The following is a 24,349-nucleotide window of genomic DNA, read 5'->3' on the forward strand; positions in this document are numbered from 1 at the left end:
CTCCCTCTCTCTCTCGCTTTCTGTCTCCCTCTGCCTCTCTCTCTCCCTCTGTCCCTCTGAATGAATAAATAAATAAAAAGAGAAATTACATAGTCTTAAAAGACATATTAATTTGCATAAAATAGCTTGTTCCGCTATAAAGCACCATTATAAACCACAGTGTTTTGTTCTGGTACTTAAATAACATTTTTGGAGTGAAAATTATCACTAAAGTAACACATGACCCCGACAACAACAAAAAAGAATTTTATTATATTAAAGAGTACTATATTAATTTGCCGAAGTTTTATCACTTAGGAAAGGTTATTACCTTCCTTGAATTTGTACTATAAGACAGTATGCTATACCATGGGCTGGAAATGTACACTGGAAAAATAAAGTCATTACCAGGGAGGACAAAGAAAATCAAATATTAACAAATGCTTACTTCCATTAAAAAAATTTTGTCAAAAAACCACATTGTAGTAACTGTAGGAATCTTGTAATTACAGACATAGCTTACAATAGTTTATTACAAAGAGGAGGATGAATCCTGTACAAAAGAAAAGCAAACCACTCCTTTGCTAGATACTCCTGGTTATCTTGAAGAACTTCTGTAAAGAACCTTTAAAATCAAAGAGATGAGGGTGGAGATGGACGTGCAGCACATTCCGTTGTGTGGCTGCCCCTCACACCACAGGGAAGCCTAGTGGCGCCTCAGCACAAGGTCAGGACAGCACATGCTCCAGAATGCCCTGTCTAACCAGCTGCTCACACTTCCACCGGGGTAAAAAGTGCTGAGGGGAAGGGCGGGGAGAGGGAGAAAGAGAAAAAATTGGAAAAGAATTGAAAATTACATTTTGCATCATTAAAAAGCAACAACTGATCACCTATTTTTCAAGCAGCTGAGTAGCTAAACGTAAGTACATTTGTTATTTTAGTCAATTGAAATTGAAGCCACTTAAAACTCTACTGAATTCTGATTTTTATAAATAAATTTATAGTTTGCTTCATTTAAACTTAACTGAAGACTTATGCATTCCATCAGGAATTTTGTTATCTGCATTTTGGGAAACCCCAGGGTGGGATTCTGCACCAGTGGACCACAAGGGGACAACAGCTTGTTGGGAAGACCACTGAAAGGAGCTTCTTCTCAATTAAGCTTCTCTAGTATTGAGCCTGAACATTTATTCTCATCAATAACTAGAGTAGCCTCTATCCTCCTGTATTTTTCAAGGATTAGAAGTATCTGTAATTTGCAGGGTGGGTGCTGTTCACACACTGCATGTAAAGACACTGGTACCCAGCTAAGGCTCATACTCCATGTCCTTCCAAGAGAAAACCACTCTCATTCTGAGGCCAAAAAGATTCTCCCTGTCTGATTCCCCCAAAACATAGGGGCTTAAAATGGGAGCGTTTACTGAAGTCTGGGGTGAGAAAGTACAGGCAGCAAGGCAGAAAACTTTCCAATCTCACAGATGACCAAAGAAGTCTCAAAGAAAAGATAGACGTTCTTGGGTAAAAACCAAAAACCCTACATTAGGAAGTTCACAGCAAATAATCTTTGAAAATAACTGCAGCATGAGGGATTATCACAATAGTTTAGGGAAGTGTGCCATGGTTCCATGGGCCTATGGGCCTTCCTCACCAGCTCACAGGTCTATCATGGGCCCTGAGACAGGGATTTACCTCCTGACCAGTCAGGAAGACACCCTGCTGTCTAATTTGTTAAATGGATTTTTAAAATGCCTTAAGAATGTGAAATGTAAAAAAAGAGAAAATATATTTAGTTGTTCGTTTAAATTATTCCAATTCCTACTACAAAGTAGGGGGGGGTTCTGATTTCTGGGCACATAAACATGCTTGCTATATGGACAAGTATAAAGAAATCTATGGCAAAAAAATGTGTTCTTATTATTGTTTTATATTATGTGGATGATCTACACCAAATTCTATAGAAAACTGGTTTTAGATGTGGTCAGATATTTTAGAAGTAGATAAATAGATAGTAAGTAAAAGACACATAAAAATGTCCTCTATTTTTATAATCGAGGGTGGGCAATACTGAGACAAGTTAAACATCTCAAGGGGAAGGCTTCTGCACGGTCTACAGAGAGTGACAACTATCTAGCACTGGGAGCAGGAAGGGGTGGGGCGGGCTCAGCTGGTTTCTACCTGAGCCAGCCCCACCTGGGCACTATGGTGGAGAGATCAAAGAGCTTGAGAGAGAAATTCAAACACAGGATGACAGTGTTTGAGATGAAGTTTTCTCCTATCTTGCTTTATGAGGATAGCTTTGTTCTTGTGAATCACAACTTCCTGCTGGGTCTTCCAGAAATACAGATTTTGATGAGAGCACTTCTTCATCATCTGCTTTCTATTCATTCTATCTACTTCCCAGAGGATACTTGGGAGGGAAATTTTTGCTCTAACAATCAAAGATTTTAGGATCCCTTGAAGAATCTCTTTAGGGGTGCCTGGGTGGCTCAGTGGGTTAAGCTTCCGCCTTCAGCTCAGGTCATGATCTCAGCATCCTGGGATCAAGTCCCGTATCAAGCTCTCTGCTCGGTGGAGAGCCTGCTTCCCCCTCCCTCTGCCTGCCTCTCTGCCTACTTGTTCTCTCTCTCTCTGTGTCAAATAAATAAATAAAATCTTAAAAAAATAAAATATAATATAATAAAATAAAAATAAACTTTTGATCGATATCACTATTTCTTTGCCAAAGAACTAGAATTTGAAAGGTGACCTACAAGCTGAAAATGAGCACTTAGCACCTTTTTTTCCCCCCCAAAGATTTTATTTATTTGACAGGCAGAGATCACAAGTAGGCAGAGAGGCAGGCAGAGAGCAAGGAGGAAGCAACCCACTGAGCCACCTAGGTGCCCCGAGCACTTAGCACCTTTTTAATAAATTCAAAGAGAGCTGTTAAATCCAACAATTTAATAAGCCCTTAATAAGAATAAGCCCACTTACCTAGAAAAAGGCTCACTGTGTAATTTCCCAGTAACATGCTTAGTGTTAAATACAAGCAATAACCTAGTAAATTAACCTTTTCTTGATATATGCAAGTCTTTATATTTAGAAAACAGGCAAAACAGTGTGTCTTATACTAAGCATAATGCTTATGATACACATGCTCATCACAAGGCAACATTTACTTTGCTACTGATTCTAACATTTGCATCGTTCAACACTCTCATAGGATTTAAAGTATCTCAACACGAGAAATACCTGACTATTTTTTTTTAACAGGACTGAAGTACCATCATCAACTTCAAATTCTCCATAGTCTTTTAGACACCGCACCTGAAAAAAACAAAAAACAAAAACCTTTTGTTTTATCTAAATTATGTTTAATATATAGTGACCATAAAGTAAATAGGGGTTATAAAAATACCCACCCAGTACAAATGCTAGGCTTTCTGTCTCTCTGTTTCATCTCTGTGTACCTGGGCCTAGGACTCCTTACTGACAAGCCAACTGTCCTGCTGGGATGGGGAGAATGGCAGGATCTCCACATGTATGTGTATGTCCATGCCGACAGCAAAGAAACCTAGGGAGCTGGTGAGGGAAGACAACATCACATATCGTGTTCCCTCTGCAAATCCTGAAAAATCAAAATACCTATCTACAAAGTAAAGAGAATGTTTTATTGATTCCAACTTGCCTCTTAACAGACTCTTCCATGAAATATCAGTATCTGAGAAAAGAACATAGGTAAGTCTCTACAATTTCTGTTTTAAAGGGATTCTTCTAATCTTCTTCAATATTCAGATTATTTCCCAGAAATATGTAGAAGTACACCATGAAAGAAGAGATGCAGACTCACATCAGAAGAATCAAGAGAGGTTCTTTGTCAGGAGGTAGGAGGGGTGAGGCAGCCTTTTGATAACCACTTCTGTAACTGCCAAGAAGATTACCAAGAGACTGCAGCTTTCAGTTTTCCTCTCCCATGAGAACCCAGGATAGGAGTTGGTGCTCCTGAGGTCTTGCATTAGTATGAGTGAAGCCAACCCCACCAGCAAGTTCCAGTCTTCTACTTTTCCTAGATTTCATGCCCTATGATCCCTCTGAAATCTTTTTTTTTTAAATATTTTATTTATTTATTTGACAGACTGAGATCACAAGTAGGCAGAGAGGCAAGCAGAGAGAGAGGTGGAAGCAGACTCCCTGCTGAACAGATAGTCCAATGTGGGGCTCGATCCCAGGACCCTGGGATCATGACCTGAGCCGCAGGCAGAGGCTTTAACCCACTAAGCCACCCAGGTGCCCCATCCCTCTGAAATCTTAACATGACTTCCAAAGGTATTTTACTTAGTTCAAAAAACACCATTTAAGAAGAATCTCCTCCCCTGCCCCAATGCTACATTTTTGCTTCTTTAAATAGACTTATAGAGGCACCTGGGTGGCTCAGTGGGTTAAAGCCTCTGCCTTTGGCTCAGGTCATGATCCCAGGGTCCTGGGATCAAGCCCCACATTGGGCTCTCTGCTCAGCAGGGAGACTGCTTCCTCCTCTCTCTACCTGCTTCTCTGCCTACTTGTGATCTCCGTCTGTCAAATAAATAAATAAAATCTTTAAAAAAAAAAAAAAAAAGACTTATGTTATGGAAAACCTCAAATACTCAGAAGTAAAAAGACTAATATAATGAAACTCCATCAACTGGCTTTGACAATTATCAACATGCGGCCAATCTTGCTTCCTCACCTACTTCTGGATTATTTTGAACCAAATCCTACATACCATTTCATCCGTAAATATTTAAGTACCTATTTCTAAAAAATGAGATTCCTTTTATTTAATTTTTTAGAGGTTTATCAATTTTATTCTTGCTCACAAAGAATCAGCTTTTGGTTTCAACTGATTTCTTTTTCTTTTCTTAAGTTTTTATTTAATTTCAGTTGCTGTTATATTAGTTTTAGGTGTAAGTTTTTTTTCAAGAAACATAATCTCAAAACTGTTATCACATCTTATTAATCATTTTTACTATCATGAAATTCCCGGCTAGTATCCACATTCCCCCATCTATTTCATCACTGTTTTCTTTAAGGCTGCCATGTTACATCAGAATCCAACGAGAGCTACACATGACACATTTCTGACATGTCTCCACATCTTTTAATCTATACAGTTTTTTCCCTTTTTCCCTTCCTCTTGGCAATCTACTGATAAAGAAAGTGGGTACTTTGGTAGTTTCCCACAAACTAGATTTTGTTGTGGGTACCTATGGGGTCACTTAACATGTTCCTCAGTCCCCGAATTTCCTATAAACTGAAGTTTTATCTAGAGGCTTGATCAGATCAGGTTTGACTTTCTGGCAAATGGTGTTACACACTTCCTCTTGCAAGACCTCATGAAACAGAATGTCTGGTTGTTCCTTTCTAGATGTTACGCCTGATCAGTGGGTCTAGGTGTTACCTGTACCCATCCGTAAACCTCATCATCATCTCCATTAACTTTTCACCTACTGGTTTTAGAAGCTATTTGCCTTTAAAGTAATTTAAAATAATTTCTGTTCGACTAATCTACCAACTTAAAACATAGGTTCATATGTTTCATTCTGCTTTCAAAATCTACGGGTTGGTCTTCCACTTTAGTTTTTTTAATAATATATAAAGCATATATATGGTTCTAAAGTTAACACTGTTAAAATATGTATATTCAGAAAATTTTAGCTATTCTATCCTATTCCCACCATCCCCCTAGAGGTAACATTTTTGGTTTGGATATATGTTTCTTTTTTAATGTTAAGTTAATATATATTCATATACTCCCTCTTCTTAGACAAACGTCAGCATAATCTATGCATTGAAGAAAAATCTATTTTATCTTAGTGGTTTTTTTAAAAGATTTTACTTTTAACTAATCTCTACACCCATCATAGGCCTCAAATTCAAGATGAAGAGCATCATGCTCTACCGACTGAACCAGCCAGGCACACCAAGAAAAATCCATCTTAAAAGGTATACTTACCTCGATATATAGGCTTTTCGGAGGTTTCATATCCTGTGTGATGTCCAAACCTTCATCTCCTCCCAGTGACTTCATATAGATAGCAAGGGATTTTTTATAATGATTGAACCACTCCATCTGTAAATATAGTCATTTTACAAAGTTATAAAAAGAAAAACTTGCAGAAATTGTATATTTATCCTTTCATAAATAGCACATTTTCCCACATAGATCACTACTGACCATTCATTCATTTAAACTGCAAGTATTACGAATTGCCTGTTATGAACTGGTCTGGGGATTTAGGATAGATCATTTAACAAAGTGAAAATCTCTATGCTCACAGAAGTTACATTCTAGCATACTTAATCACAGACCTAAGAGACATTTGACCAGATAAAAACTCCATTTCAGAATTATGATCTCTCTAAACTCTGCATTGATAGTTTTTCTGGAAACCATTAAAACCCTGCTGAGAAAAACACCCAAGTGTCCATCAACTGATGAGTGAATAAGATACGTATATCCATACAATAGAATATTATTCAGCCATACCTCAGGATGGTACATGTTAGCACATGGATGAACCTCAAAAACATGCTAAGTGAAAGGCACAAAAGGCCACATACTTACTACATGATTCCACTTAAATGAAAAATCCATAATACAAAAACCTATATAAAAAGTAGATTTGTAACCTCCAGGAGCTGGGAAAACAGGAGACAATGTAGAGTAACTGATAATGGATACAGAGTTTCTTTTGGGGGTGATGAAAATGTTCTGGAATAAGATGGTGATAACAGATACTCTGAATATACAAAAAACCCCAAGTTGTATATTTTAAAGGGGTAAACTTTATGTTATATAAGTTACGTCTAAGTAAATCTGTTATTTTTTTCATTGTTGAGAGATATTTAAGACCTAAATATATGCAGGGATTACCACATACATGATTCAGTATTATATCAACTCACCTATAGATTCAATTAAATTTCAACCAAAATCTCCAAAAAAAAAAAAGAAATAGGAGCACCTGGGTGGCTCAGTGGGTTAAAGCCTCTGCCTTCGGCTTGGGTCGTGATCCCAGAGTCCTGGGATCGAGCCCTGCATCGGGCTCTCTGCTCTGTGGGGAGCCTGCTTCCTCCTCTCTCTCTCTCTGCCTGCCTCTCTGCCTACTTGTGATCTCTGTCTGTCAAATGAATAAATAAAATCTTAAAAAAAAAAAAAAAAGAAAAAGAAAGAAAAGAAAAAAAGAAATAGAACCTGACAAATTGAGTCTAAAATTTACACGGAAATGCAAAGGGCCAAAAATAGTTGATACACCTGAAAAAGAACAAGATGGTAATACTTACTCAAGACATATAATAAAGTTATAATAATTACAACAGTGTAGAACTGGTATAAGGACATATAGATTAAGAGAATAGAAGAGAAAGTCCCCTATCCCAAATCCTCAGATATACTGACACACAATTTATGACAAAAGTGGCACCACATGTAGAGCAATGGTAAAAAGACTTTTCAATTAAGTGATATTGGATTATCTCACTATCCGTATTCAAAATTCAACATTATACACAGAAATCAATGCCAGTACTGTAGATCTCCTCGTGAAAGGTAAAACAATACAGCTCCTAAAAGATTCCATAGAAAAACGCCTTCATAATCCTTATAAGAAAGTATGTGTGTGTGTGCACGCCTGCCTGAGCCCTCAGGTTTAATAATGCACCTACATGACTCACAGAACTGTGGAAAGCGCTACAATTACAATCACAATTTTACCATAATGAAAGGGATAAGAAACACTAGCAGCAGAAGGAAGAGGCACATGGGGAGGTCTGGCAAGGTACTACAGGCGCAAAGGGTAGGTCACCCCAATATGGGCCAATTTAGCAAGAAGTGTTTTGAGTTAAAAAGCAATTTAAACCCAGCAGATTCAGGAAAAGCTCTTTAGGGGGCCTGGGGTGCTTAGTCATTAAGCATCTGCCTTTGGTTTAGGTCGTGATCCTGGGGTCCTGGGATAGAGGCCTGTATCAGGCTCCCTGCTCAGCGGGAAGTCTTCTCTCCCCTACTCCCCCTGCTTGTGTTCCCTCTCTTGTTGTCTCTCTCTCTGTCAAATAATAAATAAACAAAAACCTTTAAGGGGCGCCTGGGTGGCTCAGTGGGTTAAGCCGCTGCCTTCGGCTCAGGTCATGATCTCAGAGTCCTGGGATCGAGTCCCACATCGGGCTCTCTGCTGAGAGCCTGCTTCCCTCTCTCTCTCTCTCTGCCTGCCTCTCCATCTACTTGTGATTTCTCTCTGTCAAATAAATAAATAAAATCTTTAAAAAAAAAAAAAAAAAAAAAAAAAAAAACCTTTAAAAAGAAAATGGAAAAGCTCTTTGTCTCTCTTACAACTGCCTTAAAAAATTTAGATTAAGTATCTGCTCCAGGAAGAGAGTTCCCACCATAGACAACCACATTATTCTCTGAACAAGGTATGGTAGACAGGAAGGGACCTAGCAAAGCCTGTTTGATAACAAAGCCTCTCTTTGTCTCATTGTTTCTGTGGGTGCCCACCCCTCACCCCCTACCCCACCCATCCCCTCAAACATCTGTTTACCAAACATTTGCTGTTTTCCATTCTTCTGGAGGATTACATTCTTTCCCTTTCAAGTCCTAAACCCCTAACCCTTGAGGCTCCTGGCTGGTTCCACTGGTAGAACATATGACTCTTGATTCTCTTGATCTGAGAGTCCTGAGTTCAAGACCCATGTTGGGCACAGAGCTTACTTAACAACAACAGAAAAGACACATATACCTCATTTTGCCTGCTTTTGGAATTTCCATGTCTATATGGATTCCCTGTATGTATGAAATTTGATTTTTTCCTGTTTATCTGTCTCATGTTGGGACACCCAAGGTGGGTCAGTCAGTTAAGTGCCCCACTCTTGACTTTGGCTCAGGTCATGATCTCAGGGTTGTGGGATCGAGCCCCACACTGGGCTCTGTGCTCAGCACAAAGTCTGCTTGAGATTATCTCCCTCTCCCACTGCCTCTCCTCTGGCTTGTGCATACCCTCTCTCTGATGAATAATAAACACAATCTTAAAACAAAAAATCTAGCTCATGTCAATTCGATTCTTATTCTGGTTAAAAGGACCTTAAGGGGACAGGACATTCTTGCTCCCTGACAGTAAACAAACATGAAGCTTCTAGTGTCCTTTCCCTATGGAATCATGACACACTGCCCTTCTGGCACAATATGTAACAATACACACAAAGTACTGTCAATTGGGGAGGCTCACACAAGCTTTGGTGTTCAGAATTTTTACTGGGGTTTTATCACACAGGCACCATTGTTTAAACTTTTTTTTTTTCTTTTTAAGAAATTTTTTATTATTATCTATTTGACAGAGAGAGATCACAAGTAGGCAGAGAGGCAGACAGAGAGAGAGAGGGGGAAGCAGGCTCCCTGCTGAGCAGAGAGCGCGATGCGGGGCTCGATCCCACGACCCTGGGATCATGACCCGAGCCGAAGGCAGAGGCTTTAACCCACTGAGCCACCCAGGTGCCCCCAGGCACCATTGTTTAAAACACCATCCATGTGACTGAGTTCCAACTCTATCTCCACTCTCCTCTCTGGAAGTTTGACTGGAATCAAGATATTCAAAGCTCTAAACCTAAGGAGATAGCAGGACCCCTCAAATTTGTAGCCAGTTAGTCAGAAAGAAGCCCTGGAAACCCCCAAACCTGTAGCTGGGGAAGTTTGGTCTAACTCTAATAGTGTCAGAAGTCACTTCAAGCCTAGAGTAGGTAAGTACTACCACCCTCATTGTGTAAATGAGGGCATTTAGACATAGAGAGAACTCAAGTCACTTACCAAAGATTAGACAGTGGCAGAAACAACATTCTGAACCCAAGTTTACTTGACTCTAATCCTGTGTCCTTAAATATTGGGCTAGCTCTGGGCCTTAGTGACGGGACAAATGAAGAGTTTTGTTACAGGTATTCATGTCGAATAAGAAAGTACACACACACACTCTCTCTTTATGGAAAATCCCTAAAAATGATGCCAGTTCTTTAATCCTATAAATGGATCACTAATAAGTAACATAATGGAATCCTTAATCTTGTTAATCTGAGAGGTTTCCACATAGCACTTAGAATTACTCCTATCATTCTCATCATACTATATACTAAGTAAATACAGACCAAAAACTGCTGAAAAACAGATTTTAAAGAGAAATACCATTATAGAACAATACTATGCTATACTCTACTGTACAAATACTATTACAGAACAATGCCACAACCACAATTTTCCAGATTCAGAAACGTGAACAACAGTACTAGCTTACTTCTTCAGCAGACATGTGAAATCGTAAGGCATTGGGCAGGACGCTGCCATACTCCCACCTGAGTGCTCTGATCCGAAGCAATCGGTCATACCTAGGACAGAAAGAAGGTACGAGATCGCATGACTGTAAGAAGATACCTTGGGAATGACAGGGAGACATAAATATGGGCTGGATGGGTGCAGTGAAGAGTTCTTTGTTTCTCTAGGTTTGAGAATGGTGCCATGGTCATGGGAGAAAAGGCCCCAAAGGTCCTTATTTCTTAGAGTATTCAGTGGTAAAAGCCCATCAGTTTCTAGAATAGTATTAATACAGGCAAATAAAACAAGATGAAGCAAATATGGGAAAATGTTAAAAAACTGTTAAACCTATATGATGTCTCCATGGGAGTTCACAGTATTATTCTCCCTAGTTTTATGAATACTACAATTTTTCACAATGAAAAAATTTAATGGAAGAAAGAAAAGTATTTAGAATGCTTATACAGGAAAAACAAATCTAACAATGTCTGTTATCCATTTGAAATGGTTAATTAGGAAACCACATGGGAAGCCCTCCATTTATTCCCTGCACCACAAGCAAAAACTGAGAAACTTACAGGTATGCTACAGCACAGCGTCGATTTCTTAACAAAGAACAGTGTCGAAACTTGATGGTTGATATCAAGTCACTTTGTCCACCCGACTTTACTTCATTCCTGGTAAGAACATTTAAAAAAGAAAAGAACAAATATACATATTTCAGCATAAGGAAAATTTTCAAAGCCAACTAACAACTGACCTCCACGTTTGTTTTTATCTATTTATAATTAGTGATTAATCTAAACAAATAGTACCTGCTTCCACATAAGAGCTTTAATTGGTATGCTAAAAGACAAAAAAGCCAAAAACCAAAAGTAAACTAATTTACCTAAAATCATGCTATCAGCATTTCATTTAAGTATTTAAGTATTCACTTAAGTGTTTAAGTATTTAAGTATTTCACTTAAGTATTTAAGTATTCATTTGGTATTTTGCATTTTTGCACACTGATTAATCTTCATTATTTTCAAAAGACACACATTGTGTTTACTCACTTTTTAGAATTCTTTTACCATGCTGGAGTAAGAGATAAACCTAACATCATGGTTAACAAGATTATGATCTTATATCATATTTTTATTTTAAATAGGACTACTCTTTTAATGGTTTTTCTAAATCTTTGCAATAAAGTAAGTTAAAATGGTAGTAAAAATGGTCCTTCATTTATCCCACAAATATTTATTGATCTTCAACATGTATGTGTCCTATATTGCAGTGTTGTTCACACAGAGAGGGAAAAATTTTGGTTTTACCCTACAAAATGTACATCTCCTTAGATATTAGATAAATATCATATTTAAAAACCAGATGTATGGGGCGCCTGGGTGGCTCAGTGGGTTAAAGCCTCTGCCTTCGGCTCAGGTCATGATCCTAGGGTCCTGGAATCGAGCCCTGCATCGGGCTCTCTGCTCAGTGGGGAGACTTCTTTCCCCATTCTCTCTGCCTACCTCTCTGCCTACTTGTGAGCTCTCTCTCTCTGTCAAATAAGTAAAAATCTTTAAAAACAAACAAACGAAAAACCACAAACCAGATGTATAATTAATGGGCACAGAGTTTCAGTATTATAGGATAAAAGATTATGATGATGGATGGTGCTGATAGCTGTGTAACATTATGCACATATTTACTACCACTGCACTGTACACTTAAAATGGTTGAGATGGCAAATTTTATGTTATTTATATTTTACCATAATAAAAATGATGGAAAAAAACAAATCAAAGACAATACAGATTGAGTAAGAATCTACTTTGGAGTTTTAAAAGGAACTGGATAGGAGTGCCTGGGTGGCTCAGTGGGTTAAAGCCTCTGCCTTTGGCTCTGGTCATGATCTTAAGGTCCTGGGATCGAGCCCCACATTAGGCTCCCTGCTCAACTGGGAGCCTGCTTCCCCTGTCTTCCCCTCTGCCTGCCTCTCTGCCTACTTGTGATCTCTGTCTGTCAAATAAATAAATAAAATCTTAAAATAAATAAATGAATAAATAAATAAAAATAAAAGGAACTGGACAGATAAAAAAGAGATTCCTTCCTGTAGTGCCTGTTCCAGTCCTTGAAAATAGAGGGAAATATCTATGTCCCTGTCCTATCACGTCTTCTACATCTGCTCTGTACATTTCTGTCACTCTCTGAAAGTCAGATTCATCCTCCAGGTTGTTTACAGTGTGCTCTGGATTATAAAGAAACAGTACAAATAAAATATACCCAAGGTAATACCAGAGTATTTCATTAAGTACATAATAACTTCCTAAAAAAATTTACTTTTACACAAGTAATTAAAAAGGAATAGACTTCCGAAAAAATTTTAACAGAAACTAATAATAGTGACTGTCCCCTACACCCCACCAAGAAAGAAACTAGGAGGGTGGGGCACATAATTTTGGATCACAAATTTGCAAATGGTACAAATACAGCAAATACAGGAAAATCATTCCCTTACTGGACTAAGGCCTGTCAGGCCACCTCCTAAATAAATATGTCTTTAACCTGTTCACTTTCTACTTAGTCCAGGTCACCTCTGCTGTCACCTGGATGGCCAGCATGCCTCCCTTCTCTTGGTCCCCTTGTCTATTGTCCACAGAGTAGCTATGGTGATCTTTTAAAACATAACCATGCCACCATCTTAAAATTGCTTAAAATTCTCATCTTGTGTTACCCTTTGCCTGCTTGCTAAGCTTCAGCCACACTGGTCTTCTTTAACTATCACTGTCCTGAGCACCCCACCCTCCTTCACAACTCAGGGCCTTTGCATATACTGCCCCCTTGACCTAGGACACTCTCTGCCCCGTCACTGCCTCACTGAAACTGGCTTCTCCTTTAGATCTCAGCTGAAAGGTTTCTTCCTTGGAGAGAACTTCCCTGATACCTCAATCTAAGTCTGCCTTTAATTGATTATTTTCTCTCCCAGAACTGTTGTTTTCCTTCATGGCATGTATCCCAATTCGGCATATCTGTATTTATTTATTATCTATCTTCTGCATTATTAGACTGTGAGGGCTATGGGGACAGACATCTTTATTGTGTCGTTTACAGCTGAAATACCAGAGCCACTTATCAGCACATAATCATTTAGTACATATTTGTTGCATGAATTAATGAATGAACAAAGTGCTTGGGAACTTGAGTTTGGGACTTTATATTTGCCTTATACTTACTGTAAACCTGCTATGGTTCTTTCCTTCATTCCACCTGTGAAGATTTTTCTGTATCTCTCCTTAAACAACTCAGTTGGAAAATGCTCCCACTGTTTATGTGCTCCACAGATCTTACCAGCATGTTACTGATTTCTATGCCCAAGTAACTGATCAAAACACTGTACCTAATAAGGCCAAAAATGAAATGTCAGGTCACAGACGGACATCTGTTGATTGACATCTGTTGGCTGAGATCTGGATAAATCACCTCTGATCCCAGAGCTGATACTCCTTGTATCTTACTCTTCACCAAATCACAAGAACTTATGAAGTTTGTCACACAGCCCAAATGCTCCACTGTGCTACCACCATGCTCAGCTCTAAATGTTTTCTAAACCCAGAGCTCTTTTACACACCAGGCTGTAGCCTTCTATAGCACTGGTTCTAGGCAAACTTTGCTAAAGCTGCTGGAAATCACTGCAGCTCCTATTAAGTTTACAAATTGCCTGTTACCCATTTAAGGCACCAAGGCAGCTATTAGTGAAAATGAGCCGTGGAAACTCTAGATTTCACTTTGTTAGAATTTTTATTTGCTGCTGTCTCATTTCTTTTAAATTCACTCTAATACCCTGTCATAGGATTCAAATAAATATTTACTGAGCATCTGCTATGTACCACACACTATTTGAATCCCCATAAATTTAGGGTGATCAACACAAATCCCCTCAGTCCTGTATAGCTACAGTATGATCAGGCTCACAGATAATTAAAAAAAAAAAAAAAATCTTATCTAAAAACTGATGGGACATTATCTTATTTCAGTATCATATTTTTTAAGTTGTTTTAAAATATCAATCTCATCAGGGGTGTGTGGGTGGCTCAGTTGGTTGGGTGTCTGCCTTTGGCTCAGGTTATAATCTTGAGGTCCTGGGACTGAGCCCCATATTGGGCTGCTGCAGCTCAATAAGAAGAAGCCTGCTTCTCCTTCTCCCTCTCCTCCTTTCCCCTGCTTGTGCTCTCAAATAAATAAAAACTCTTTTTTTTTTTTTTTTTTTTTTTTTTTTTTAAAGATTTTACTTATTTATTTGACAGCGAGAGATCACAAGTAGGCAGAGAGGCAGGCAGAGAGAGAGGAAGGGAAGGAAGCAGGCTCCCTGCTGAGCAGAGAGCCCGACGCGGGACTCGATCCCAGGACCCTGAGATCATGACCCGAGCCGAAGGCAGCGGCTCAACCCACTGAGCCACCCAGGCGCCCCATAAATAAAAACTCTTAAAAAAGACTTCTATCTGTCAAAACTTACACATCTGACTGGTTTTGTTCATATAAAGCTTTCATCTCCTCCAGAACTTGCCTGAGTCCATCCTCCTAGAATATATAAAATGATATTGATACACATCTATTAATTCCTCCACCAAGTCCATAGCAATGTTTGATCTACTGTTTATCTTTGATTTTGATATTTTATCAAAAAGCAATACCTATAAGAATGGATATAACAAGTGTTGGTGAGGATAAGGAGAAATTGGAACACTCATACATTGTAGACAGGAATATAAAATGATGCAGTCCTATGAAAAACATTCTGATGGTTCCTCAAAAAATTTAACATAGAATTATCATATCATCTAGCAATTCCACTCTTAGGTATAATACTCAAGAAACTTGAAAACATGTTCATTCAAAAACTTTGTACATAAATTTTCAGAGCACCATTATTTATGGCAGCCCCAAAGTAAAAACACCCAAATATCTATCAACTGATGAACTAATAAATCAAATATGGTATATCTACTCAATGGAATATTATTTGGACATAAAAAGGAATATAGTACTGCATGCATCAACATGCACTGAACTTTGGGAACATTATCCTAAGTGAAATAAGCCAGACATAAAATGTTAAATATTGTGATTCCACTTACCTGAAATATCTAAATAGGCAAATTCCTAGGGATTTGATTAGAGGTTACTAGGGACTGAGGGAAGAGGGAAATGGGGAGCTACTGCTTAATGGTTACAAAGTTTCTGTCACAGTTGATGAAAATGTTTTGGACAGAGGAGTGATGGTTGTACAATGACGTGAATGTAATTGATGGCACTGATGTACACTTAAAATTAGTGAAAATGGCAGATTTTATGTTGTATATATATTCTACCACAATAAAAAATAGAGAAAAAAGGGTTGCCTGGGTGGCTCAGTGGGTTAAAGCCTCTGCCTTTGGCTCAGGTCATGATCTCAGAGTCCTGGGATCGAGCCCCGCATCAGGCTCTCTGCTCAGCAAGGAGCCTGCTTCCTCCTCTCTCTCTCTCTCCCTGCCTCTCTGCCTACCTGTGATCTCTCTCTCTCTGTCAAATAAATAAATAAATAAATAAATATAGAGAAAAAAAGCAATAAAAAGGAATGAATTACCGACAACTTACGCAATCAACATAACTGATTAAAGAAACTCTTAAATACACTGTAGTAAGCAATAGTAGTCAGATACCAAGGAGTACATACTGTATGATCCCTGCTGGCCCTTTAGAGAAAAAGTATGCAGCTCCTAGCACATTGAATCCAGAAACCTCTCCCCACAAAAAAGACAATTATCTGTAGCCATGGAAAGTCTATCAGTGGTTGCCCACAGCTGCAGATAGTAGGTAGCTACAAAAGGGGAAAAGGGAACCCTTGGGGTGACAGGAATCTTGACTGTGGCACTGGTTATAAAGATGTATACATTTGTAAAAAGTGCTAAGGCATGACAAAAATAAGTAAGTAAATAAATAATGAAAACAGATCTTAAAAAATTACTCAAGGGTAGTAATAATGCCTTCTGCTCAGGTCATGATCCCAGGGTCCTGGAATTGAGTCCCACATTGGGCTCCTTGCTCAGTGGGGAATCTGCTTCTCTCTCTCCTTCTGCCCCTCTCCCTGCTTATGTACTCTCTTTCTCAAATAAATAATAAAATATTTTTTAAACATTTTTTTAAGATTTTATTTATGTATTTGACAGAGAGAGAAATCACAAGTAGACAAGAGAGGCAGGTAGAGAGGGGGAAGCAGGCTCTCCGCTGAGCAGAGCTCGACGCAAGGCTCAATCCCAGGACCCTGAGATCATGACCTGAGCTGAAGGCAAAGGCTTAACCCACTGAGCCACCCAGGTGCCTCTAAAAGATTTTGTTTATTTATTTATTTGACAGAGAGAGAGAGAGATCACAAGTAGGCAGAGAGAGGGAGAAGCAGGCTCCCCGCTGAGCAGAGCTGGATGTGAGGCTTGATCCCAGGACCCTGGATCATGACCTGAGCTGAAGGCAGAGACTTAACCCACTGAGCCACCCAGGCACCCCTAAATAATAACATCTTAAAAAAAAAAGATTACCAGAAAACATGAACACTTTTGGTTTGCAACAAGAGAAGGACCAAAGGGGTTTCTCTACTATCCACCTTGGGGCAAACTTCTAAAAAATTTTCCTTTGGAAGAATAAAATTATTAAAATTCTAAAATTCATAAATATTACATAGTAGGTCTTTCAGCAATCCAAAGATAAGTGACCCAGCTACTTTTAAGACCAAAATGTATGCAGTAGCAAAAACATTTTGGGACTATTGGTATAACTACAAAATCAAGAACTTAATCCTCTTCAAACATAAGAAAATATATAATTCCTAATTAAAAAAAATGTTAAGCATGATTTCTATCTTCCCTTTGCTCAAGTAGTTAAAAAGAGGTCATGGAAAAGTCTGATCTTTTAGAATTCAGTTCAATATTCCTTTTATCAGCAAATAATATTTTAAGAAATAGCTGAAACTCCTGGATGAGTAATAGATCTACAGGCATACAAAAAGATACGTATGAGGGGCCCCTGGGTGGCTCAGTGGGTTAAGCCTCTGCCTTCCGCTTGGGATATATGGTCTCAGGGTCCTGGGATAGAGCCCAGCATTGGGCTCTCTGCTAGGCGGGGAGCCTGCTCCCCCCACCCGCCCACTCTCCATCTGCCTGCCTCTCTGCCTACTCGTGATCTCTGTCAAATAAATAAAATCTTTAAAAAAAAAAAAAAAAGACATGTGAAATTTTATAAAAATACACACATGTGGGGCACCTGGGTGGTTCAGTCAGTTAAGCATCTGCCTTCAGCTCAGGTCATGACCCTGGAGTCCTGGGACCGAGTCCCACATTGGGCTCCCCACTCAGCAGGGAGTCTGCTTCTCCCTTACCCTCTGCCCTGCTCCCTGCTTGTATTTTATCTCTCAAATAAATAAAATCTTAAAAAAAAAAAAAATACACACATGCTGGGACCCCTAGGTGGCTCAGTTGGTTAAATGTCTGCCTTTGGCTCAGGTCATGACTCCAGGATCCTGGGATTGAGCCCTAGGTGGGACTCCCTGTTCAATGGGGAATCTGCTTCTCTCTCTTCCTTTGCCTCTGCCCCTACCCTCTGCTTGTGTTCTCTCTCAAATGAATAAAACCTTAAATAAATAAAAATACATACATGCTTTCAGATTTAGATTTATCTATAGTAAAAATTCCCACCTCAGGGAGCCCAAGATAATTTTCCTAAAAACTCACTTAAACTATTACCAGTTCTGCATATAGAAAGTGGACAATTATTTCAATTTGCTGAATACAGCATCTAACCTTGAGAGATCCTGGAACGAATAAGGCAGAGTCCTGCTCTAGACCTACTATCATCTTCCTGGGAGGAATGATTCTTGGAAGTTCCTGTGGGCCACGGGCCTACAGGAACAATCAGACCAATCAGATGGATTGGCCTGTCCCTGCTTGGCTATGTCAAGGAGTGGCCAGTCTCCTCAAGCTGAGTCTTCCAGGCTGCTGAGTAACTTGGCTAGCAGGTGGGTTTGTCAGCAGAAGGTGCACATGCAGCAGAACTGCAAAAGGTGCCCTGCCAAACTACGACCTAGAAAAAGGAGTGATTTTATAAGTTTTAAGTTCCTTCCCTGGACTCCCCCCAAAAGTGGTAACTTAAAATTTGAGTGAAACAGGTTGTTGGATGGACTCAAGGTCTGCAGAGTCAGTCGCAAGGCTGTTGTGGCCAGTTCCTATTGGACAAGTGTCTCTTTGAGGTTGTCTCCTCATATGCCTAGTTATCTAAATGCAGCGTGGAGTCCTATTTTAGAGCCTGCACCCCTTGGCATTCCAGCATCTCTGCTGAACTTCCCACCATTGTCTCCTAACTTTTTAAATGAAGTAACTGTCCTTGAAGAACAACAATTATATATTTTCTTATGTTTGAAGAGGTTTAAGACAGGAATCTAGGAAACCTGTGTTCAAGGTGAGGTTCTGCGCCAGTATGTTGTAAGTTTGCACAAATCCCTGAACTTGATCTATAATTTCTTTTTTTTTTTTTTTTTTTTAAAGATTTATTTATTTATTTGACAGAGAGAGATCACAAGCAGGCAGAGAGGCAGGCAGAGAGAGAGAGGAGGAAGCAGGCCCCCTGCCGAGCAGAGAGCCCGATGCGGGACTCGATCCCAGGACCCTGAGATCATGACCTGAGCCGAAGGCAGCGGCTTAACCCACTGAGCCACCCAGGCGCCCTATAATTTCTTTTTTTAAGGATTTTTTTTTTAAAGGAGTGATCATAACCGCCCATAATATCTCCCTGCCACTGTTCTTTCTCATCTCCAATCTGTTGATTATCAGATTGAGTATCAGGCACTGTCCAGAGGACCTACACATATACATCCCACTCCGAGGGCCCTCACTACAGGAAGAACTGAGCCCTATTATTATGCTCTTTCTCGTTTTTGCAGAAGCGGACAGCCACAGAAAGCCGGAGTACTGCTCCAACCTCACACCACCGAGCCTGAATCCCGGCCTGGCTCTACAGGCCTATCTTCTGCCTTAGCGTTCAACAAACGCTAGATGGTTACCGGGCAGCCAAGATACGCTTGGTCAAGCAAAGGAACCAGCAGTAACGCTGTATGTAGGAAACACTGAAGGCAATATACTCAAGAAATTCACCAAATCGCTGCGTAATATAAATATGAATGCTCTTTTTCCTGCTATGTTTCGTTTTTCTGTGTTCCAAAATTTTGTTCCCTACTTTGGAGCTGACACGGTGAGAAAGCCCACGCTCGGAGGAGACGCAGGTTAGACCCACAGGGTCGCCCACCCTCCGCCCGCCCGCCCGCCGCTCTCCCAGGCCCCGCGCCTTCAGCCAGACCAGCCCGGTTGACCCCGTCCTCCCTCACATTGAAGGCGGGCAGCTGCCCTTCTGGCGCGCGATGCAGCTCGCGGACCAGCTCCATGGCCTTTTCGCAGAACATATCGTCCGCAGCCCGGTCCCGAGGCTTTGTCAACCGCCGACTCTCACGCCAAACGGTCGCCGGGTTCACGCACACCGCTCTGGGGATCGGGTGGCTTCCAGTCCCACAGCCGCAGGTACTCGCCTCCGCCTCCGGTTCGCTCTTTGGCGCCAAACACGCCCAGCCAATAGAAACGCGCTCCAGGGCCTCGTGGCCTACGGCGGCGGCCAAAGGACAATTGCCTCCGCTGCGCAGCCGCACTATAAGAAAGGTGAAAGCTGAGGAGGATTTCGCTGGTGTATCCTTCCCTAGGGAAACCCGTGCAGCTGCGGGAGTCAGCGGGAATGGGTTCCGGCCTGTAAGCTGAGCAAAGGCTCTCTTTTGAAGCTCAGTTCGCGATATATACGTATCTCGCAACGTCTTTTTTTAAAATTAGGTCGAGTCATTTTCATTTAGGTTCAACGGGGTTCTACTTTGAGATTGAGAAGGATGCTCAGAAACTTGGTGTGCATTAATACAATGACGCAGTATTTCGTTTTCGTTGTGCAGTGTGGGCTTTTGTTTGCTCAAAAGGGAAACCAACTTTTATTGGGTATCTCCTTTGTGGTAGGGAGTGTGACATATGTATCATTTAATTCTCATGATTAACCCTAAGGTAGCTTTTATTTATTTATTTAAGATTTTATTTATTTATTTGACAGACAGAGATCACAAGTAGGCAGAAGGGCAGGCCGAGAGAGGAGGAAGCAGGCTCCCTGCTGAGCCCAGAGCCCAATGCGGGGCTAGATCACTGGACCCTGGGATCATGACCTGAGCTGAAAGCAGAGGCTTTAACCAACTGAGCCACCCAGGCGCCCCCTAAGGTAGCTTTTAAAAGACCCTTGGTACTGATTAGAAAGCAAAATAATTTTTTTTTTTTTTAGGTTGGCTCCATAGCCAACTTGGGGCTTGAATTCAGTACCCTGAGATCAAGAGTTGCAGGTTGTCAGGACTGAATCAGCCAGGCGCCCCAACAACTGAATAGATAACCTACCAGGTTGACTCAGCTTCTAAAGTGACAGACTTTGTATTTAAGCTTTGAACCCCACAAAATCACCTTTGATTTTAAAGGAGTCATTTAAAAACATTTGGAAAATAGTTTTAAAAATAGTTTTAATCAGGAAGCCTACAAAGGGGGGAAATACCCAGATTAACATCAATTCACACAGCTATAATCTTACCTACATGATTATGGAAATTTTCATAATCATATAGAATCAGAGATGAAAATTAATGCTGTAGAGACAACTTGTTTTATTTGGCTACCTTTAAAAAAGCAAAACTTTTTTAAAAAGGCAATATTACTGGATTCATTCTAGCTAACCCTAGAAACTATGGTCCTCTTTTGCAAATAAAGATACAACAGATATGTAATCTGAAGAATGAGCATGGAAATGGACTTTGAATCTTTAAGCTAATTGACATTTCCTTTTCAGCTCTACAGTCAGGGATAATTTAGCTAAGTTTTATTAAAAACAAGATCCATAGTGGTCTGTGCTACAAGACTGTATTCCAACAGTCACCAGTATGTATCCACCTTTCTTTGTCATAAACCTTTTAAATTTCAGATCCTCGGCCTGAGATTCATGTCCTCACCAGCACAATGGGGGCAACAGTACACACTTCAGAAGGGTGGTGGTGATTCCTTACTCCTTCAGCAAATATTTATGAAGTTCCTACTATATTCTGTACATTGATCTAGACACTGAAGATAAAGTAGTGAACAAAGTCCTTGTTCTCAGAGTCTATGTTCCAGTGTGGGATACAGATATACCAATGATAAATATATTCGTGAAAAATGCTCAGGAGAATAAGCCAAGGCAGGTAAACAGAGTGATAATGAGAGGACCTGAGGGTTTTCTTAGTGTTCAGAGAAAGCACAGACCTGCAGTGGGGAGCGAATAATCCATGTGGAGATGGGGCCATAGAATGGGCAGAGAATTAGCAGCAGGAGGAATGCAAGTGCAAAGGCCCCAAGGAGGGGGATGTATGACTCACACACATGCCACCCACACCTCTCCTTGAGACCCCAGCCTCAGCAAGGAGGCAGTGACACGAGCAGAGTAAGGGAGGAAGACCTTGGTGGCTGAGATCAAAGTGAGGGCCGGAGGCCCTTTCACAAGCTTTCTGTTTTATCTTCAGTGAGATGGGAAACCATATAGTTATTTTAAGCAAACAAATGACAGGACTGGACCTACATCTTTAAAAAGAACTTTGTGACAGGTGAGTTAAGTAGACAAAAGTTGGCAAAACTGGAGGTAGGAGACCACTTACACTAGTAAAATAATCCAAATGAGAGAGGATGGCAGCTTGGGCCAGAGTGCGGATAGAGGAGGTAGTCAGAAATGGTTGCATCCTGGATAGATTTTGAAAGGAGTGGTAATACAGATAGATATAAGAAGGGAGGATTCAAGGATGATCCCAGGGTTCTGACCCAAGGAAACAGAAGTATAATATTGCCATTCCTGAGGTGAAGAAGGTTACACATGGAGTTTGGGATGGGAAAAGAGTTGGGAGCTCAGCTTTGAACACAGTAATTTTAGGTGCCTACAGGATATCAGAGTGGATGAGTAGACCATTAGATAGAAGACCCTGGAGTTCAAGGAAGGGGTACAAGATACAAATGTGGGTGTCACCAGCGTAGGATGGTATTTAAAGACCATACAGAAAGTCAATGTGGAATATCAGGAAGCAAGAATTTCCTGTTCCCTTCTAGGACCTTCTAGCTGTACTAAGAATCAGATTGATATGAAATAGATTAACAGGAGAAAACCAAATTTAGTTTCCTACATACAGGGAATCCACACTGACATGGAAATTCCAAAGATAGTCAGGCAAAATAAGGTATCTGTATATTATCCTGAACTAAGGAGAATCAGGTACGGGTCTGGGACTTTGAAGGGAAAGAATGTAAGTCACAGGGCAATAAGAAGAGCAAATGTTCGGTAATTAGATACTTGTCTTGCCATATAGATGGGTCACTCAGGTAAAATTTATTTCTGGTAATAAATTATTCTGGGAAAACCCCCCAATTTAGATTCTTCTATATAGTCAAGGGAGGGGCAAAAAGTTTCATCCACAGGGAGGAAGTCTATAGGGTCTTAATTGCCTTTAGCTCAAAATAATCCTCAAACCAAAGTGGCCCACCTTGGAGCAGCCTGGCCCTTGGCCCCTACAGGACCAAGAGCTGAGGACTGTATGGGCAAGGCCTAATGCCAGCCAGACTCAATAACCCTCACATTTCTCTTCTCAACAGCCCTCCCTTGTTTTTGTTTTTGTTTTTTTTTCCTATTAAAGAGGATTTTGTGAGTGATAGGGTCAAAAATTTTTTTTTTAATTCAGTTTCTGGATTCCTAATCCCAGTATGTGCTAGTATAACAGTTTAAAGAATTCACAATTTAAATTCTAAAAGAGTATTTGGTGATATCCACACAAATATGAATGCTGGTTGGGATTTTTTTTTTTTTTTAAAGATTTTTATTTATTTATTTGACAGAGAGAAATCACAAGTACACTGAGAGGCAGGCAGAGAGAGAGAGAGGGAAGCAGGCTCCCTGCTGAGCAGAGAGCCCGATGTGGGACTCGATCCCAGGACCCTGAGATCATGACCTGAGCCGAAGGCAGCGGCTTAACCCACTGAGCCACCCAGGCGCCCCTGGTTGGGATATTTTTATAACACAATTAATGAAATTCTTTCACAATTTAAGTATCATTACAAAGCTAATAGAAGGAGCTACTAATTTCTCCTTTTTTTTTTTTTAAATCTTTGACAGATAAAGATCACAAGGAGGCAGGGAGGTAGGCAAGAGAGAGGAGGAAGCAGGCTCCCCGCGGAGCAGAGAGCCCAATGCTGGGCTTGATCGCAGGACCCTGGGATCATGACCTGAGCCGAAAGCAGAGGCTTAACCCACTGAGCCACGTAGGCGCCCCTGAATTAGTTCTTAACTTGGGTTTTACAAGTGTAAATTTATCTTTGAAACAGATTTTTTTCCACCTTTTTTTTTTTTTTTTTTTAAGATTCTTTAAGTAATCTCTACTCCTAACCTGGTCAAGAGTCTCCTGCTCCAGCTACTAATTACTTTACAAAAATCTAAAATCAAATACAGACTTAAGAAGTATATTGTTTAATGAGTTCAGTTTCATACGTTCAGCCCTAAACTTAAAAATTAAATTACCTATATGTTTGTGTTTAAAAAAAGAAAAGTACCTGAAAGCATATTTTTTAAAAAAGTAAAATCTTGTGGGAAAATAGTTATAAATCATGAAAATGGTGACTTGTTACCTTTTGCTTTTGTTTCTCATAAATCATTACAGAAACGTTTCCGAGGGATTCGTTCACGTTGGGTTTCCAGCATTAGGGAAAAACCAGTCTGGGGCGGGAGAGGAAGGAGCCAGCTCTCCTCTGCGGCTCTTGCTCTTTGGGTGCTTTCTGGCCGTGTTCCTTCCACATTTGGGCCACTGATCTGGGGCAGGACCGAGTGATTTTGCTCACGGCGCTGAGCATGCCGGCAAAGGCGACCCTCCCCGCCGCGGCGCCCTAGCCCAGACTCCTCGCCTGCACTACCCGTCGCTCGGCCCCCACCAGC

The 24,349-nt window shown here is 40.3% G+C and overlaps 1 protein-coding gene across 2 annotated transcripts; it reads right to left on the reverse strand.

Moving 5' to 3' along the window:
• Nucleotides 1–224: 224 nt before the first annotated feature.
• Nucleotides 225–24,161, reverse strand: GINS1 (GINS complex subunit 1). 2 transcript variants are annotated; one of them, XM_059134253.1, is made up of 7 exons: nt 24,046–24,161; nt 14,778–14,842; nt 10,864–10,962; nt 10,269–10,359; nt 5,951–6,067; nt 3,211–3,285; nt 225–776 (listed from the first exon to the last, which is right to left on the reverse strand). In XM_059134253.1, exons 1-7 carry the CDS (start codon nt 24,070–24,072, stop codon nt 708–710), a joined length of 543 nt encoding a protein of 180 aa, XP_058990236.1. In that variant the 5' UTR covers nt 24,073–24,161; the 3' UTR covers nt 225–707. The 2 variants fall into 2 exon arrangements, with proteins under 2 accessions (XP_058990236.1, XP_058990235.1); XM_059134252.1 differs by lacking the exon at nt 24,046–24,161 and adding an exon at nt 19,671–19,888.
• Nucleotides 24,162–24,349: the final 188 nt, after the last annotated feature.

Source organism: Mustela lutreola, chromosome 9 (genome assembly GCF_030435805.1).
Source record: "Mustela lutreola isolate mMusLut2 chromosome 9, mMusLut2.pri, whole genome shotgun sequence".
Lineage (NCBI taxonomy): Eukaryota > Metazoa > Chordata > Mammalia > Carnivora > Mustelidae > Mustela > Mustela lutreola.